The following is a 19,511-nucleotide window of genomic DNA, read 5'->3' as shown; positions in this document are numbered from 1 at the left end:
TGTTTCTGTCTATATTTGGATCTTGTAAACCATTGTGTTGGAATTAAGTTATAGGAATTATAAATGGAAAGAATTGAATTAACAAAACATGTAAGCCCTACATGTGTAGTGTAATGCTATGGCATGGGGCTGCACATTTCTAATGCACTGTGATGTATATCTGTACAACAATAAACAAGATGATTCCAAACAGAGAGGGGGAGGGAGCCGTTCCAGTCTCCAAGCACATCATTGACAGTTGATGCGGATTACACTAGAGTTCTGTGTATGCATCTGTACAGAAACTAAGATTAGAAAAAACTTTAAAAAAACTCATAAAATGCCATCTTGAGAAAGATATCATTGTAATCTAATGCTGAAGAGAAAGATATATTGTAGGGTTTGTCAGGGGAAATAGACCTGAAACATTACAGCAGAGCTTCAAAGTCAGATTTTGATCCCAGGGCTCAGTTTCACCAGTATCAGTCTTTACTCACTTTGCTTTTACACAAGTGCTTTAAGTTTAATTTTGTATTTTTAAACTGGTGTAACACAGAGCAAACCCCACAGCTAAAATACACATACTTTAATCCATTTCACCACCTAGCTACATGCCCTAAGCCTACAAGCAGTCTCTATTATTTTTCTTTCCTGTTCATATCTTCCAGGTTCCAGTCCAGCAGCTAAAGTGAGGGCAAGCGGTGGTGAATATTCTGACTGTGGGAAAGGTTTCACCCAGTTGGGACACCTGAAAACACACCAGCGAATTCACACAGGAGAGAAACCATATTGCTGCTCTGACTGTGGGAAGAGTTTCAGTGTTTCAGGAACACTGATTAGACACCAGCGAATTCACAAGGGAGAGAAACCGTATTGCTGCTCTGACTGTGGGAAGAGTTTCATTCAGTCAGAACACCTGAAAAGACACCAGCGAATTCACACTGGAGAGAAACCATATTGCTGCTCTGACTGTGGGAAGAGTTTCAGTCAGTCAGGAGACATGAAAAAGCACCAGCGAATTCACACTGGAGAGAAACCTTTTCGCTGCTCTGATTGTGGGATGAGTTTCAGTTACACAGAAGCCTTGAAAGCACACCAGCGAATTCATTTAGGACATAGCCTGTATTGCTGCTCTGACTGTGGGAAGAGTTTCAGTTTTTCAGGATACCTGAAAACACACCAGCGAATTCACAAAGGAGAGAAACCATATTGCTGCTCTGACTGTGGGAAGAGTTTCATTCAGTCAGGAGACATGAAAAAACATCAGCGAATTCACACTGGAGAGAAACCGTATGTCTGCTCTGACTGTGGGAAGAGTTTCAGTCATACAGAATCCCTGAAAACACACCAGCGAATTCACACAGGAGAGAAACCGTATTGCTGCTCTGACTGTGGGAAGAGTTTCAGTCAGTCAGGAGACATGAAAACACACCAGCGAATTCACACTGGAGAGAAACCATATGTCTGCTCTGACTGTGGGAAGAGTTTCAGTCACACAGTATCCCTGAAAGCACACCAGCGAATTCATACAGGAGAGAAACCATATTGCTGCTCTGACTGTGGGAAGAGTTTCCGTTTTAAAACCAACCTTCATACACACCAACGAATTCACACAGGAGAGAAACCGTATCGCTGCTCTGACTGTGGGAAGAGTTTCCGTACTAAAAATGACCTTCTAGTACACCAACGAATTCATTCAGGAGAGAAACCATATTGGTGCTCTTACTGTGGTAAGCACTTCCGTCAGTCAGGAACTCTGAAATCACACCAGAGACGAAGCCCATGTTCATTCAGAACAAAATGCTAACCTTGCACTATGAATCCCTGTGTAATTACTGTTTTGTGTCAGAAAGTGGTCGGTGACGTGGGCATGTTACAAAAGGCTTCTCTGCTGTCAGTTTAACTCAAGCTGTCAGTGCAATCAGTGCCTGGGAGCAGTAATCACAAAGGACACTATTCCATACCTCATGTGATGGACGAGTCAGGAGAAATGGATAAGTCAGTGTGGGAAATGAGTTTCAGGGTTTAGCATGTAAAATTAATTAACTTAAATAAAGTACATTTGATGGGAACGAGTATCCTGACCCCAGTATGTAGCCTCTCAGAGACAAGACTGCACCGTCTTTACTGGGAAACAGCCTGGAGGGTTTGTCTTGTACATTTTATCACATTTCTAGAACTAATGAAAAATGATAGTGTCCCAGTGATTTGAATATTTTTCAATGTGCATTATTTTAGCCTGCATTTGTAAACTGCTACCAATAAATGGTAATAAAATTAATAACTACATCTAAATAATTATCCATCATTTTACATGTTAAACGAAGAAAACATGGGGAAAGTACACTAATAATAATTAAAATATTTAAGTTACACCGAAGTTATATAGGCATCAGATGCGTGCAACTCATTTACGTACATAGTACCTGAATATTATCCATTGCTAAACTTCACATTGTGATTAATGTGATACACATGTTTTCTTCCTTTTGTACCATATCACTGAACTTAGTGATAAATAGATCTGTGCTGTGATGGTATTGTTCCACTGGGTTTCATTTTCTGGATCTTGAGCTTGTTTGTAAGTAATTGATGATTAAGAGTGCTAATTAAGTAAAACCATTATATGTATCAGCTAGTTATTCTTAATAACTCAATTATCCCTACAGCAGTATTTACACTCGGTGACAAATCTACTAATCAGTGACTTTGACTAGTCATGGATGAATCTACCATTACAGAGCACAAGTTAATTTTATATATATATATATATATATATATATATATATATATATATATATATATATATATATATATATATATATATATATATATATATAGTAAGATAGCAGGGAGGGGATTAAAATCATTCCCTGCTAAAACATGTGAGAATGCAATGTGTCTTAATTGTTTTATTGTTCAGTAATCCCCTGCACCTGGTGCTAATTGTAAATTGGAGCCAGGTGCAGGGTATTTAAGAGAGACAGTCAGTTTGTTCGGGGCTGCTGAGAGAAAGGAACAGAAAGTGTGCTCTGGTTCCGAGCAGTTGTAGTAAGGTACCCTGTTCAACTGTGTGGTTTTTGTGTTTGGGTACCGGTAAACAGCTTAGCTGTCCGGGATAGTAGTTAGGGGATTCCTGACTGTATAGTTAGTGCTCCAAGAAGGAGCTAGGTGTTTGTTTGTTTTGTTTAATTTTTGATTTTGTGTTTATTAAAGTGCGCGTCAGCGCTAGAAAAAAATCAATTTCTGTTTCCTGGGTCTATTCTTAAAGGGGCAACAAACCGTGAGAGGATCTTTTACTAATATATATATATTAGTGCCTTGCAAAAGTATTCAAACCCCTGACAAATTTTCTCATATTACCAAATTACAAATGGTACATTGAAATTTCGTTCTGTTTGATATTTTATTTTTAAACGCTGAAACTCAGAATCCATTTTTGTAAGGTGACATTGGTTTTATGTTGGGAAATATGTTTAAGAAAAATAAAAAACTGAAATATCGTGCTTGCATAAGTATTCAACCCCTGTGATGTGGAAGCTCCCAGTTTGCACCGATGAAAGATATTGCCCTAACGAGGACACAATTACCTTACCATTGGCCTCCACCTGTGAACCATTAAAGTTCCTGTCACATTTTCTGGATAAAAACCCCACTGTTGAAGGATCATTGGTAAGGCTGTGAATCTGAAGGAAAATGAAGACCAAAGAGCATTCTACAGAAGTTAGAGATAAAGTAATACAAATGCATAGATTAGGGAAAGGGTACAAAATAATATCCAAGTGTTTGGATATCCCAGTGAGCACAGTTGGATCAATAATCAGGAAGTGGAAGCTGCATCACACCACCCAGGCACTGCCAAGAAAAGGCTGTCCCTCAAAACTCAACGCTCAAACAAGAAGGAGACTTGTGAGAGAAGCCACAGAGAGGCCAACAATCACTTTGAAGGAGCTACAGAGCTGGGGGTGGAGAAATGGTGCACCAGTCAACAATATCAAGAGCTCTGCATAACTGGCCTGTATGGGAGGGTGGCAAGAAAGAAGCCGTTACTCAAAAAGTACCATCTGAAAGCACATCTGGAGTTTGCCAGAAAGCATGAGAGTGACCCAGCTGTGATGTGGGAAAAGGTTTGCCAAAACTCAAAGCACTATGTGTGGCGCAAACCTAACACTGCCCATGCCTCAAGACACACCATCTCTACAGTGAAGTATGGTAGTGGCAGCATCATGCTGTGGGGATGCTTCTCATCAGCAGGGACTGGGCATCCTTTTACAATTGAAGGAAGAATGGATGGAGCAAAATACAGGAAAATACTGCAAGAGAATCTGCTTCAGTCCGCTAAAAAACTGAAGCTTGGGAGGAAATTCACCTTTCAGCAGGACAATGATCCCAAGCACAAGGCCAAAGCAACATTGGAGTGGCTCAAAAATAAAAAGGTGAATGTCCTACAGCGCCCCAGTTAAAGTCCTGATCTCAATCCCATTGAGAATCTGTGGCACTCTTTGAAAATTGCGGTCCACAAGCGTCGTCCAACCAACCTGAACAACCTGGAGCAAACCTGCCAAGAAGAATGGGCCTAAATCACTCTGACACTGTGTGCAAAGCTGGTACATTCTTACCCCAAAAGACTTACAAAAAATGATTTTGAGTTTAAGTGTTTTAAAATAAAATATCGAACAGAACGAAATTTCAATGTACCATTTGTAATTCAGTAATATGAGAGAATTGGTCAGGGGTCTGAATACTTTTGCAAGGCACTGTGTGTGTGTGTGTGTGTGTGTGTTATTATATATATATATATATATATATATATATATATATATATATATATATATATATATATATATATATATATATATGATATATATATATAATGAATGACTGAATGTATATATATAATACTATGTATGACTGATATAATTGACTGAATGACTTACTGAATGAATGACATATGTATAATATATATATAAGTATGTATACATATATATATATGTAAGTCATGAATATATATATATATATATAATATATATGTTACTTATATATACTATACTATATATATATATATATATATATATAAGTAAGTGAATGTGTGTATTATGACATGAATGTGTGTTGTGTACATCTATATATATATATAATATATATATTAATATATATATATATATATATATATATATATATATGATGTAATAGTATATATAACGTCATTCCACTTCTCAATAAGAAAATATATACACTTTATTGACCTAACTGAGACTTCGGACTAGTCTGGGTGATAGTTCGTGAAGCCTTGTCAAGCCAATGTGTTTGTGTAGATATCAAGCACAGAAACAAGTTCATCACAAACACGTCTGTCTAACTAATATCTTTCGTAAACCTGAACAACTTTACTATTTGCATGAATTTCAGATTGCTAAAACACAGTAGTGAAGTCTTTAATGATTTTCTGAACAATGGAAGATGGCAGCATGTACTGTTCATGCAATTTAAGGAACATCATTGCTAATGTTAGTGAATGTCTCTTCATTACCAATTTCGTTTTCACCTTGTTCACCACCAACTTCCTCAGGTATAGCCACATCTTTACACAACACTAGAACGATCAAGGTGGTCATTTTGACCATTTTTGGAATGTAAATTGAAATTGCCGTACATGTGTATGATAAGGAGCTGTGCTTGCCTGACTTTTCCTAAATATATGTACTAATTCCTATGACAAAGAAAGAATCACGTAGCTGCAAAAATCAGATATAATACTGTCATACCAGTAGCTGAGGGAGAGGAGGGTTGGTGGGCCCCTCGACTGCCCGAATACACACTTAGAAAAATACACACACACGCGCTTATGTGCTTAATATGCTTAACTCTATAACTGGCACAGGCCAATCTAATCGGTAGAAATGCTGCCTTGTCTTTACACACTGTCTTTGCCCCTGTTATTTTCCTATTTAAAATTGGATTGCTTTCTAAACTACACTACCCAAAAGCCCAGCTATAAGCCAGCACTACCCAGAAGCTTGCGCTATTGGTCTATCTCTTCTGTGACGCTGCCTGTGTGAGAGTGATTTCAAAAAGCAACTAGCTGTTTTGTAAGAGTTCTATTGTGTGGAATAATTTTGGAGAGGTATATATACAGAAAAGTTAATTTACGTATTCATTTAGTTATCGTAAATCCTTCACCCCTCAACACAAGGAAACGACTCAGTGGTTGAGGTGAAACCTTACTTCAGTTTTATAATAATAATAATGTATTATTTCTAATATATCATTAACGCCTTAATAATACTATTAGCCCCTTCAACACATTTTTTTTTTAATTTGTCAAAAAAAAACAACAACAAAAAACGACAAAGTTCAGAGGATTGTTTCACAGGATGCTTTTTTTTTAAAGTAGTTAATACCATTATCTAGCCAGAAGATTATTATTATTATTATTATTATTATTATTATTATTATTATTATTATTATTATTATTAAGAGCATAAGAAAGTTTAAAAACGAGAGGAGGCCATTCAGCCCATCTTGCTCGTTTGGTTGTTGTAGGTTATTGATCCCAGAATCTCATCAAGCAGCTTGTTGAAGGATCCCAGGGTGTCAGCTTAAAAAAGTGCCTCCTATTTTGTGTTCTGAATGCCCCTTTGTCTAATCTCCATTTGTGACCCCTGGTCCTTGTTTCTTTTTTCAGGTCAAAAAAGTCCCTTGGGTCGACACTGTCAATACCTTTTAGAATTTTGAATGCTTGAATTACGTTGCCACGTGGTCTTCTTTGTTCAAGAATGAACAGATTCAATTATTTGATACTGTCTGCATATGACATACCTTTTAAACCCAGAATAATTCTAGTCGTTGTTCTTTGCACTCTTTCTAGAGCAGCAATATCCTTTTTGTAGCAAGGTGACCAGAACTGAACACAATATTCAAGATGAGGTCTTACTAATGCATTGTACAGTTTTAACATTACTTCCCTTGATTTAAATTCAGCACTTTTCATAATATATCCGAGCATCTTGTTGGCCTTTTTTATAGCTTCCCCATATTGTCTAGATGAAGACATTTCTGAGTCAAGAAAAACTCCTAGGTCTTTTTCATAGATTCCTTCTTCAATTTCAGTATCTCCCATATGATATTTATAATGCACATTTTTATTGCTTGCTTGCAGTACCTTACACTTTTCTCCATTAAATGTAATTTGCCATGTGTCTGCCCAGTTCTGAATCTTGTCTAGATCATTTTGAATGACCTTTGCTGCTGCAACAGTGTTTGCCACTCCCTAACCCATGTACATGCATTTCTTTGAATCCCTACTGCATTCAGTTTGAGAATTAATATTTTATGCAGGACTTTATCAAAATCTAAATAAACCATGTCATATGCTTTGCAATTATCCATTATCAATGGTGCATCCTCAAAAAAATCAAGCAGGTTAGTTAGACACGATCTCCCTTTCCTAAAACCATGTTGACTGTCTCCCAGGATACTGTTACCATGTAAGTAATTTTCCATTTTGGATCTTATAGTTTCCATATGTTTGCATATAATAGAAGTCAGGCTAATTGGTCTGTAGTTACCTGGTTCGGTTTTGCTTCCATTTTTGTGGATCGGTATTACTTAGTTTTCCAGTCTGTCGGTACAACCCCTGTGTCAAGAGACTGTTGCATGATCTTGGTTAGCGGTTTGTAAATAACTTCTTTCATTTCTTTGAATACTATTGGGAGGATCTCATCTGGCCCAGGGGATTTGTTTATTTGAAGTGCTCTTATTCCCTTTAACACTTCTGCATCGTTATGCTGAAGTTATTTAAAACTGGATAGGAACAGTGTCCATATCCTCCTTTGTAAAAACTTGTGAAAAGTAATAATTTAATATATTTGCTATTTTTTTTCTTCATCTATGATTTTTCCATTTGTATCTCCTGTTTAACCTCCTGTTTGAGTGTTCTCTTGCTGTTGTAATATTGGAAAAACATTTTGGAATTGGTTTTAGCCCCCTTAGCAATGTTCATTCCTATTTCTGTCTTGGCCTTTCTAACTTCCTTTTTGACTTGCGTTTGCAGTTCTGTGTACTCTGTGTACTTTGTTTTTGGTCCCTTTTAAACGCTCTGTAAAGTGCCTTTTTTGGCTGAATATTTTTTTTAATTGATCTGTTAAACCATTTTGGCAATTTATTATTTATAACAGTAAGAATATTTTGATCGTTTTAAAATCATCCATTTCTGTTTGGATTGCTTTTATTTTTTATTTTTAAATTGTCATTCTATTATATAATAATAATAGTCTTTATTTTTACATACATTATTTTTCCTTGTTCTCACTGAAATCTGACTCTCTCCTGATAACACAGTAACTCCTGTTGCTCTGTCCTCTACATCCTGTCCCAAACTCCACATCTCAATAGACGGGGAGGTGAGGCTGGTCTTCCTACAAAACTGGGCATTTTACATTCAGTCTGGTCCCGAGTCTAGAACTTTTTGAATGGTGGTTCTAGGTGCTTCTGTTCCAGAAATATGCACTAAAAGTGATGGCTAGGTGTGTGCGTGCATGCTGGGGTTGCATGGTGGTGTGTGCTTAGAAACTCAGCTATCAGCTGAGTCCCAGAAACTTGGCTGAATTAAAAAATTATCTAAAAACAAAAGAATGGCCCAGAATTTGTGACGTTATCTGAAAACCAAATCGGCCCAGAATTTAGGACGTAAATGAAAACAGGGGCAGCCTATATTTAAAACTGTGATTACATTAGAGAGAAACTAATGTATCCTGTAACAAAACTGCAACAGTGTATATATTTGATATTAAAATACATCGCGCAAATGATTATAAATGATAGATATGCTATTGGAAAGAAAAACAGTACACCACTACAGAAAAAAAAAAATTCTTACATTCGTGCATAACATGTAAAATATAATATACATATAAAATGATAACCCATAGTTTGTTATATTAGTACAGCAAAATAACACGTTATGTTTTAATTGAAAGGTTGTGGAAAGCAAATCTCGCTCTCTCTCTTTCTCTGATCGCAATGTTAAAAATGCCTGCAAGCTTTTCCACTCGTGTGGCGACATATTCATGTGACAGACATGGACCAATCAAAACACAAGACTGTTTTGTGGTTACATTCCAAAAACAGGTCCTGTGTCATGCTTCAGTGAGCTGTCTGTTGACATTGCTATTGTTTCAATGAGCCTCTGATAACCCATCAGTCAGTGTTGACAGCTCACTGTGCCAGCCTGTCTGTCTGAACTGGTTACTGTAAGTCACACGTTTTTTTCTAAGCAATTCAGTCTTACCCCAATAAACATTGCAAATGGATCGCTGAAGAGACATCAGGACAGCAAAGCAGTGTTCGGAATTACTGAAAATTTTACCAAACAAGATTTTGATGTAGCAAAGACCATGCGTTATGTGCACTGCATATTTTGCATCTGTGTGATTTCTGCCAGCATTCTGGTCAAACGTTTATATATTCATGTCATTTTGATTATAGCATGTATATAAATGCATAGCTTCTTGCGTATGTTGTTATGTAGGCAATATAAACCTGTATTTAAAAAAAAAAAAAAAAAGACACCTATTTACAGTTTCAGTTGTACAGTTCTGTAAGTATATGATATATACAATTTTATTTTCAAATATTTGTTTATTAAATTTTTTGAGGATGCGCGTTATGTAATATGTCTGTCTATTAAATGTAATGTTAAACTGCAGTCAAAGTGTACTTTCACTGTGGTTTACTGTTAACTGCAGGAACAATTGGACTGTACTGCAGCAGTCAGTCTGCAGTTCTAATGGAATTTTACTACACTGTGGTGTTAAACTGCAGTTACAATGATTATTACAGTCTGATGTTAAACTGCAGTTGCAATGGAATTGTATTTCAGTCTATTGTTGATCTGTAGTTACAAATGTGATTCTATTACAGGCTACTGTTAAACTGCAGATATAATGCATTTTTTACTGCTTTTTTTTTTTTTTTTTTGGTGTTAAACTGCAATTACAATGCAATTCAGAATTTCAGTTGAAAATGTCAACAAAAAAAGGGTCTATTAAAGAGATACTCTCTTGAGGTTCCAGTGTTACAGGCTTACAAATTAAAGGCAGACAATCAAAAGTTTTAGAACACCTCCAGTTTTTATTGAAATTTATACAGTTTAATGTCACAATGTAACCTGAAATTAAAGCATAGAACAAACAAACAATTGGAGATTGAAAAAATATCATGGAATCGTTTTGTTTAAAAAACTTAATCTAAATTTTTGACTCAAAGTAGCCACCTTTTGCAGATATAACAGCCGAACACACTCGTGGCATTCTTTCTCCAGTGGAAATGAAGTATTGTTTGGAAAGTTCTTCCCAACACTGTTGCAGAAGTTCCCACAAATGTGTTGCACTTGTAGGTTGCTTTGCTTTCACCCTTCTGTCCAGTTCATCCCAAACCAGCTCGATGGGGTTTAAGTCTGGAGACTGTGCTGGCCATTCCATGACTTGAAGCCTACTGTCTTGTTCTTTTCTTCTAAAGGTAGTTCTGACAGCCTGGAGGTATGTTTTGGGTCATTATCTTGCTGTTGGATGAACCCCTGACCAACTAGGCATATACCAGAGGGTACTGCATGGCGCTGCAAAATGCTGTGGTAGCTGTTTTGGTTCAGGGTGCCACGCACTCTGTGCAAGTCGCCGATTCTGGATCCAGCAAAAGAGCCCCAGACCATCACGCTTCCTCCTCCATGTTTGACAGTTGGCGTCACACACCGAGGAACCATCCTTTTTCGGCTACTCGACGGCGTACAAAAACCCTGTGTGATGAACCGAAGATTTCAAATTTTGATTCATCGGTCCATAAGACCACCTTCTTCCAGTCTTCAGTAGTCCACTGGCAGTGCTTCATGGCCCAGGCAAGCCTCTTTTTCTTAGCAATGGCTTTCTTACTGCCACTCGACCTGTCAAACCTGCAGCTCGAAGTCTTCTCTTCACAGTTGAAACTGAGACTTGCTTACTTCGACCAGTGTTAAGTTGTGCTTGAAGCTGTTGTCCTGTGAGCCCCCTATCACGCAAGCTGTTGACTCTCCGAAACTTGTCTTCTGATTCTGTTGTGGCTTTGGGTCTGCCAGACCTCATCCTGTCAGAGTTTCCTCCAGTTTCCAAATGCCTTTTGATGGTGTAGGAAACTGTACTCACTGACACCTTGGCTTTCTTTGCAATTTCTCTAAAGGAAAGACCTATACTTTTAAGGGTTATAATGGTCTATGTCTTCCTTTGTTAATTGCCTTTTTCTAGCCATTATGATAGCAATATACTACTTCCTGCAGTACAATACTGTCCAAATAATGCTTAAGAGGGTGTAGTAACACAGTCTGTTCCAACACTGCTTTTATACAGACAGAGGGTTTGTAAGTAATCAACAAAAGTTGTGACACCTGTAGGAATTGTTAGCATCAACTTTCAAGGCTTAATTTACTTCCATTGCTGCAGAACAGCTGTAAGTTGTTAACCCATTACTTGTTCCCTGAAAAAGGCCTTTTTGTATAACTCTGAAATGTACATTATTTTTCAGTTTTTGGTAACCTAAACTTTTTTTTTAACCTCTGGCAGTTTACCGCTTACCAGTGTACCATTTCAGGTTATTCACTGCTTAAATTTCAATAAAAACTGGAAAAATGGGGGTGTTCTAAAACTTTTGACCGGTAGTGTGTGTGTATATATATATATATATCTAGTCCTTCAAAGTAGATTTAGGCTGCTTTGGGGGAGGAAGGGGAAGACAAATTTCAAGTCTCATAGGGTTAAGAATTGAAATGCCACGTTACAGTACATTCAATTACAACTATAAATTTCTTCAGATAAAACGCACATTGCAAAATATTAAATCGTTGGGACATTATAATTTTTTAATTAGATCAAGAAATGTCAAAAAATGTACAAGACAAATCCTCAAGGCGGGTGTCCAGTAAGGACAGTGCAGTCTCTGGGATGCTACATACCGGGGTCGGGATACTCGTTCCCATCAATTTATTTATTTTCAAGTTAATTAAGTTTAAATGCTAAACCCTGAAACTAATTTCCCACACTGAGTTACTGATTTCTCCTGACTCATCCATCGATGAGGTATGGAATAGTTTCCTATCTGCATATTCCCGCTTCCAGGCACTGGGAGTTAAATTGACAGCAGAGAAGCTCTTGTGACATGTCCGCGTCGCTGCCCACTTTCTAACACAATCAGAGAGCAAGTCATTGAAGAGCATTTTGACCATTTAAAATTCAAGCTCTTAGAGAGATACAAAAAACAGTAAATTACACAGGGGCTCATACTGCAAGGTTAACGTTTTGTTCTAAATGAACATGGGCTTTGTCTCCGGTGTGAATTCGCTGATGTGATTTCAGAGCTCCTGACTGACGGAAGTGCTTGCCACAGTCAGAGCACCAATATGGCTTCTCTCCTGTATGAATTCGTTGGTGTACTTGAAGGTCATTTTTTGCACGGAAACTCTTCCCACAGTCAGAGCAGTGATACTGTTTCTCTCCTGTGTGAATTCGTTGGTGTATTTTCAGGTTTCCTAAGACTGACTGAAACTCTTCCCACAGTCAGAGCAGCAATATGGTTTCTCTCCTGTATGAATCCGCCGGTGTGCTTTCAGGGATTCTGTATGACTGAAACTCTTCCCACAGTCAGAGCAGAGATATGGTTTCTCTCCAGTGTGAATTCGCTGGTGCTTTTTCATGTCTCCTGACTGATTGAAACTCTTCCCACAGTCAGAGCAGCAATACGGTTTCTCTCCTTTGTGAATTCGCTGGTGTGTTTTCAGGTACGCTGAAAAACTGAAACTCTTCCCACAGTCAGAGCAGCAATATGGTTTCTCTCCTGTAAGAATTCGTTGGTGTACTTGAAGGTCATTTTTTGCATGGAAACTCTTCCCACAGTCAGAGCAGTGATACTGTTTCTCTCCTGTGTGAATTCGTTGGTGTGTATGAAGGTTTGTTTTAAAACGGAAACTCTTCCCACAGTCAGAGCAGCGATACGGTTTTTCTCCTGTATGAATCCGCTGGTGTGCTTTCAGGGATTCTGTGTGACTGAAACTCTTCCCACAGTCAGAGCAGAGAAATGGTTTCTCCCCAGTGTGAATTCGCTGGTGTTTTTTCATGTCTCCTGACTGATTGAAACTCTTCCCACAGTCAGAGCAGCAATACGGTTTCTCTCCTTTGTGAATTCGCTGGTGTCTTTTCAGGCTTTGTAAAACATTAAAACTCTTCCCACAGTCAGAGCAACGATATAGTTTACCTGTGTGAATTTGCTGGTGTGCTTTCAGGGATCCTGACCGATTAAAACTCTTCCCACAGTCAGAGCAGCAATACGGTTTCTCTCCTGTGTGAATTCGCTGGTGTGTTTTCAGGTGTCCTGACCGACTGAAACTCATCCCACAGTCAGAGCAGTGAAATGGTTTCTCTCCTCTGTGAATTTGCTTGTGTTGTCTCAGGGCTCCTGAATCCTTGAAATCCTTTCCACAGACAGAGCAGCAATACAGTTTCTCTCCTGTGTGAATTCGCTGGTGTCTTTTCAGGTTTCCTAACCGACTGAAATTCCTTCCACAGTCAGAGCAGCGATACGGTTTCTCTCCTGTGTGAATCCGCTGGTGTGTTTTCAGGTGTCCTAACTGGGTGAAACCTTTCCCACAGTCAAGATATTCTCCCCCGCCCACCCTCGCTTTAGCTGCTGGACTTGAACCTGGAAAATATGAACAAAAAAGTAAGAGGGACTTTGTAGGCTTAGGACATGTGGCTAGGTGGTGAAGTGGATTAAAGTATGGGAACACTCCTACCACTATCTAAATTATGTTGACATATTTTATATAACGCCTCAATCCTAAAATTAAAAAGAGATGCAAAGCTTTTTATCATAGCTGTAGAGCCTGTCCAATCCAGACCCTCTACAGTATTCGAATTTGGTATGACTTTGGGGTCCCGATCAAATCCCTATTGAAATGAATGGTGTGATCCCCTCTACAATCCAGAACCTGGCTATTCAGGAATCTGTCCCTTCTGCCTAAAATCAATGTATACCTGACTACATCATCGGCACATGTGATTTTTCATTTCTATGTTTAAAACTAGTCTGTAAAACAAAATAGAGTAATCCCCACATATGACTGTGGTGGGACCAGAGCAAGGGAGGATACAGTGGCTTGCAAAAGTATTGACCCCCCTTGGCATTTTTCCTATTTTGTTGCCTTACAACCTGGAATTAAAATTGATTTTTTGGGGGTTTGTATCATTTGATTTACACAACATGCCTACCACTTTGAAGATGCAAAATATTTTTTATTTTGAAACAAACAAGAAATAAGACAAAAAAACTGAAAACTTGAGCGTGCATAAGTATTCACCCCCCCCAACGTCAATACTTTGTAGAGCCACCTTTTGCAGCAATTACAGCTGCAAGTCTCTTGGGGTATGTATCTATAAGCTTGGCACATCTAGCCACTGGGATTTTTGCCCATTCTTCAGGGCAAAACTGCTCCAGCTCCTTCAAGTTGGATGGGTTCCGCTGGTGTATAGCAATCTGTAAGTCATACCACAGATTCGCAATTGGATTGAGGTCTGGGCTTTGACTAGGCCATTCCAAGACATTTAAATGTTTCCCCTTAAACCACTCAAGTGTTGCTTTAGCAGTATTCTTAGGGTCATTGTCCTGCTGGAAGGTGAACCTCCGTCCCAGTCACAAATCTCTGGAAGACTGAAACAGGTTTCCCTCAAGAATTTCCCTGTATTTAGCGCCATCCATCATTCATTCAATTCTGACCAGTTTCCCAGTCCCTGCTGATGAAAAACATCCCCACAGCATGATGCTGCCACCACCATGCTTCACTGTGGGGATGGTGTTCTCGGGGTGATGAGAGGTGTTGGGTTTGTGCCAGACATAGCGTTTTCCTTGATGGCCAAAAAGCTCAATTTTAGTCTCATCTGACCAGAGTACCTTCTTCCATATGTTTGGGGAGTCTCCCACATGCCTTTTGGCGAACACCAAATGTGTTTGCTTATTTTTTTCTTTAAGCAATGGCTTTTTTCTGGCCACTCTTCCGTAAAGCCCAGCTCTGTGGAGTGTACGGCTTAAAGTGGTCCTATGGACAGATACTCCAGTCTCCGCTGTGGAGCTTTGCAGCTCCTTCAGGGTTATCTTTGGTCTCTTTGTTGCCTCTCTGATTAATGCCCTCCTTGCCTGGTCCGTGAGTTTTGGTGGGCGGCCCTCTCTTGCCAGGTTTGCTGTGGTGCCATATTCTTTCTATTTTTTAATAATGGCTTTAATGGTGCTCCGTGGGATGTTCAAAGTATTGGATATTTTTTTAAAACCCAACCCTGATCTGTACTTCTCCACAACTTTGTCCCTATCCTGTTTGGAGAGCTCCTTGGTCTTCATGGTGCCCCTTGCTTAGTGGTGTTGCAGACTCTGGGGCCTTTCAGAACAGGTGTATATATACTGAGATCATGTGACAGATCATGTGACACTTAGATTGCATACCGGTGGACTGTATTTAACTAATTATGTGACTTCTGAAGGTAATTGGTTGCACCAGATCTTATTTAGAGGCTTAATAGCAAAGGGGGTGAATACATATGCACGCACCACTTTTCCGTTATTTATTTTTTAGAATTTTTTTAAACAAGTTATTTTTTTCATTTCACTTCACCAATTTGGACTATTTTGTGTATGTCCATTACATGAACTCCAAATAAAAATCCATTTTAATTCCAGGTTGTAAGGCAACAAAATAGGAAAAATTCCAAGGGGGGTCAATACTTTTGCAAGCCACTGTATGTAAAAAGGCAGATAAATGAATAGTGTTTTAAATACCATTATACACAGCTGTAACAATTACTATATTCACACAACTACTGTTTTGAGATTCAGCTTTTAAATGTCACCCAAATCCCTTGTTTAGAAAGATACAGGGTATTAATGCGTGTGACAGAGTAGCTGTCTGCTGTGCGAGTGCCTGTGTTCACTGCTTAGTTATAGGCAGGAGAATGAGACAGATGTTGAAGAGGAGACGCCCCGCAGGCGAACATTATTTATTTACATATCAAATCACTGAACAGCATACATAACACTTCCAGCAATGGTTGAGCACGGAGCACATACAACACAGTGTACGAAAACTTAGGTAAGATCTACAATCTCTGAACAAATCTTCTATGTTCAATAATAAACAAACATGATGGCGGATAAATGGATAGGGCGGATATGTGACGGACGGATACATGATGGATTACTGTACTGAAGCAAGATGTTGTGTAAACACTGCCATGACCAGCCAGCGCCATTCTGAATTGTGCAGTTGTTGAATAGCCAATGCATGTCTAATCGTCCACATAGTCAGCTCTCTCTTGAAAGAAAAGATGAACAAACACCAACTCAAAAGAGCTAACACTGAGAAACCCTGAATGCAGTTGAAAGCACCTGAATCCTCATGCAGGTACAGTACGAGCACGCGAAGGTGTTTCTATCGGAATGGGTTACAGGCTTGTGATAATAACAGGTGAAGAGTTTGCTGAAGCATTATTGTGTTTATTACATGTGTATATATGTGTACGTACAGTAACACAGTAGATTTTTAAATGTTCAGATAATTTAGCCATTTTACCTTTAGGTCCATATTAGATGTTTTACAGTAGCTCTCTAATCCAGCACCACTTTCCACTCCCAAGCGTTGCCGGATTGGACACATTTTAAAGTAATCCTACTAATATGCTCCCCTCCCTCTCAACCACACTGGATTTCCTGCAATCTAGAATGACAATGTAACAGCTACTGGGACTCACTCACCTGCTAGACTGCATTCTGAATGTGAGCATCCATCTTCCTTTACACCTCCTTGCGTGCTGTTGGGAGAGCCTTCCTCTCCAGCGCCTTGCTCTCTCATGCAGATTCTCCCCAGCACCACGCTACACTCCCGCAGGTGTACAGGCTCCAGCTCAGGGATGTTTGGTTTGAAGTCCTCGGATTCTTCCTTCCCTGGTTCCATGTGATCAAACTCTACTTCAGGGGGCTCCTGTTTAATACAGACAATTTCCAGCACCTCTTCTTGTTTAACAGGATGGGAATCTCCTGTCTGGGTGGACTCCAATTCATTGTGCTCAGCTTTAATATCAGAGACCTCTGGCTGACTGCTGTCACATTGCATCTCACAGAGCTCCTGTTTAATGGGGAGGGAAGTCAGCCCAGAGAACTCCACTCGAATGGGGACAGGTTCAAGTTCAGGAAACTCCTCTTTAATCTGGACAGATTCCATCTTCACACTGTCCATGGCTGCACAAGGAATTATGTTTAGTAGCTGCAGAAAAAATAATTGTATTTAAATTAGTAAATAGTGTTATGGCATTACAGCAGGAGTGGCTTTACCATTGAAGGAACACAGAATTTCTTGTAATACACTTATAATATCATAGGATTTAATCTATTGAAAAAAAGTTTACTAAAATGCACTTCCACAATACTAAATACCAAACTGATATGTGCACTCAGTCATAACTCGGAAAGTCTCAAAACAGCACTTAAATGCAGGGCAGCTGACCTTGATGCAAGTTACTACATTTCTCTAAAATACAGATTTTTGGGGGGACACAACCCACCTTTGTGGAATATATATATATATATATATTATATATTATATATATATATATATATATATATATATATATATATATATATAAATATAAATAATTAAGGAGGCACCGAATCCAAGTTATTGCGATTCGGCAAAATATCAAATCCAACTCAAAAGATTCGGCAGAATACCGAACCGAATCTACAAAATCTGTCAAGAAAACTGTTGAATGAAAAACAGACTGGCAGGTAGCTACTAACAAGGGACACGCACAATCTATAGTTTTCAGCCTTTTAGCTGTTTTTATTACCGAATGGAAATATATCCCAGAATAAGATTTCAGTTTGAAACATACACAATTTACCACTAGCCCCCTCACTCCACAACAGAAACATCAAAATACAGAACCGTTTACAAGAAGAGCTGCATCTTTGCCATAACCCACGATTTTCTTTAATGACGTTTCAACCTCTGTCACCTGGTCTGAGAGTAGGGTTGCCAACAGGCTCCAGAATCTCGGGACAATAAGGAAAGTCAGGTTTTGTAACTCACCTGTCTAAACTGCAATGCATTCAGTAAAGTGAGTGTGAATTGTGAGAACTGTCGCTAAATTAATTTCATTGTTTTACTTAGTTGTTACCAAAAGAACACACATGCCTGCGGGGACTGTTTCCACCAATCAGACCTATACAGCAGCTGATTGGCTTTCTGAGTCTCTGGGAATGGGTATATTTGCATTCAGCAGCTGCGTGACGTGTTTAGTGCGTGTGCCACCAGTAATAAAGAGTTGAGCACTGCGACAGAGTTCATCAAACGTGTTCTTGTTATTAAATGCAACAGTTATGTTCAATACCAAATGTGTCTTTTATTTAAATAAGAACTGCACACATTGGAGGGATGTATTAAAACGGGTGTGCATCTGGGTGGATATAGGATTCGGTTCAGTATATGGCCGAACCCGAACCCTGCTCAAAAAGTAGGTATTCGGGCTGAATCCGAAACTGAATCCAGGATTCGGTGCATCCCTAATTATATATATTACAAGTCAAGTGTGTGAGCATATGTATGTGTGTGTATGGAAGGCCATCCGGGTCAAAAATGCGTTATTTAGTACACATTTTCATTTGATTTTATTGTTTAGTACATGTTGTAATTTTAATTACTATGCGTACTAATTTGGCCAATCAGACTGCTGAAAATGAAATGAGAACCAATGAATTTAAAGGAAATAGTACATGTAATAAACAACCTAATTAAAAGACATTTTACATCTGCTACTCCCCTCCTATTCGTGGCTCTACACTGGGTAAAGTCTAGTGAAAGATGGACAGACCCGGACCATCCCAGACAAGCGTCAATCGCTGGTTTCAGAGCCTTAGAAATCTCTTTAATTCAGTGGTAACCCCACTGGAACTAACATGTAGTGTTGAAAATGGCTGACATTGAATCTAACATTAGCTATAGTAACTTAATATGTGTATAAAACTGAAATAAATATAATTAGAATATAAAATACTGATTGTGTACATTGGTAATACAAACTGAACCGTGTCACGCTCAACACTGTCCTCATTTTTTATTTTTTTTTCTCATCAGTTAAAGAAAACAATTTTACTAAGTTAAGGTCAGAGAACAGCACACCTACCAGGCTGCAGATGACAGCATTTCAAATGGCTGATTGAATTATGATAATTAAGCAGAATACTGTGCTGTGTATAATCAAAATACATGTGTTTTCTATGTGGCTCCGGGGCTTCTAGATTTAACGGGCATGAAAAAGGGTATAAAATCATTGCACACTGCATCAGAATATGACCGCACAGTATCAGCGCTACAGTTTTGGCAATAAGTGTGCTTGTCAAATGGATATCCCGCCTCGGAAACTCTGCCTGTCAGTAAGATACTGTATATACAGCGGAATGCTCTTTACACTGCCATT

General features: G+C 38.7%; 1 protein-coding gene and 1 pseudogene across 1 annotated transcript in view; one reads left to right on the top strand and one right to left on the bottom strand.

The window, feature by feature from the left end:
• The window catches only part of LOC121298971 (zinc finger protein 271-like), a 157,074-nt gene that overhangs the window by 10,661 nt on the left and 126,902 nt on the right, over positions 1-19,511 (top strand). Inside the window, exons 3-4 of the mRNA XM_041226377.1 lie at positions 648-1,049; positions 1,230-1,631. Of these exons, the coding sequence (XP_041082311.1) occupies positions 648-1,049; positions 1,230-1,631 (804 nt within the window). The remainder of the gene's footprint in view (positions 1-647; positions 1,050-1,229; positions 1,632-19,511) is intronic.
• On the bottom strand, positions 11,627-17,359 carry LOC121298809 (annotated as a pseudogene).

Source organism: Polyodon spathula, chromosome 24, assembly GCF_017654505.1.
Source record: "Polyodon spathula isolate WHYD16114869_AA chromosome 24, ASM1765450v1, whole genome shotgun sequence".
Taxonomy (NCBI): domain Eukaryota; kingdom Metazoa; phylum Chordata; class Actinopteri; order Acipenseriformes; family Polyodontidae; genus Polyodon; species Polyodon spathula.
Note: the sequence above shows the minus strand (reverse complement) of the source record. Positions and strands in the feature narration are given on the sequence as shown.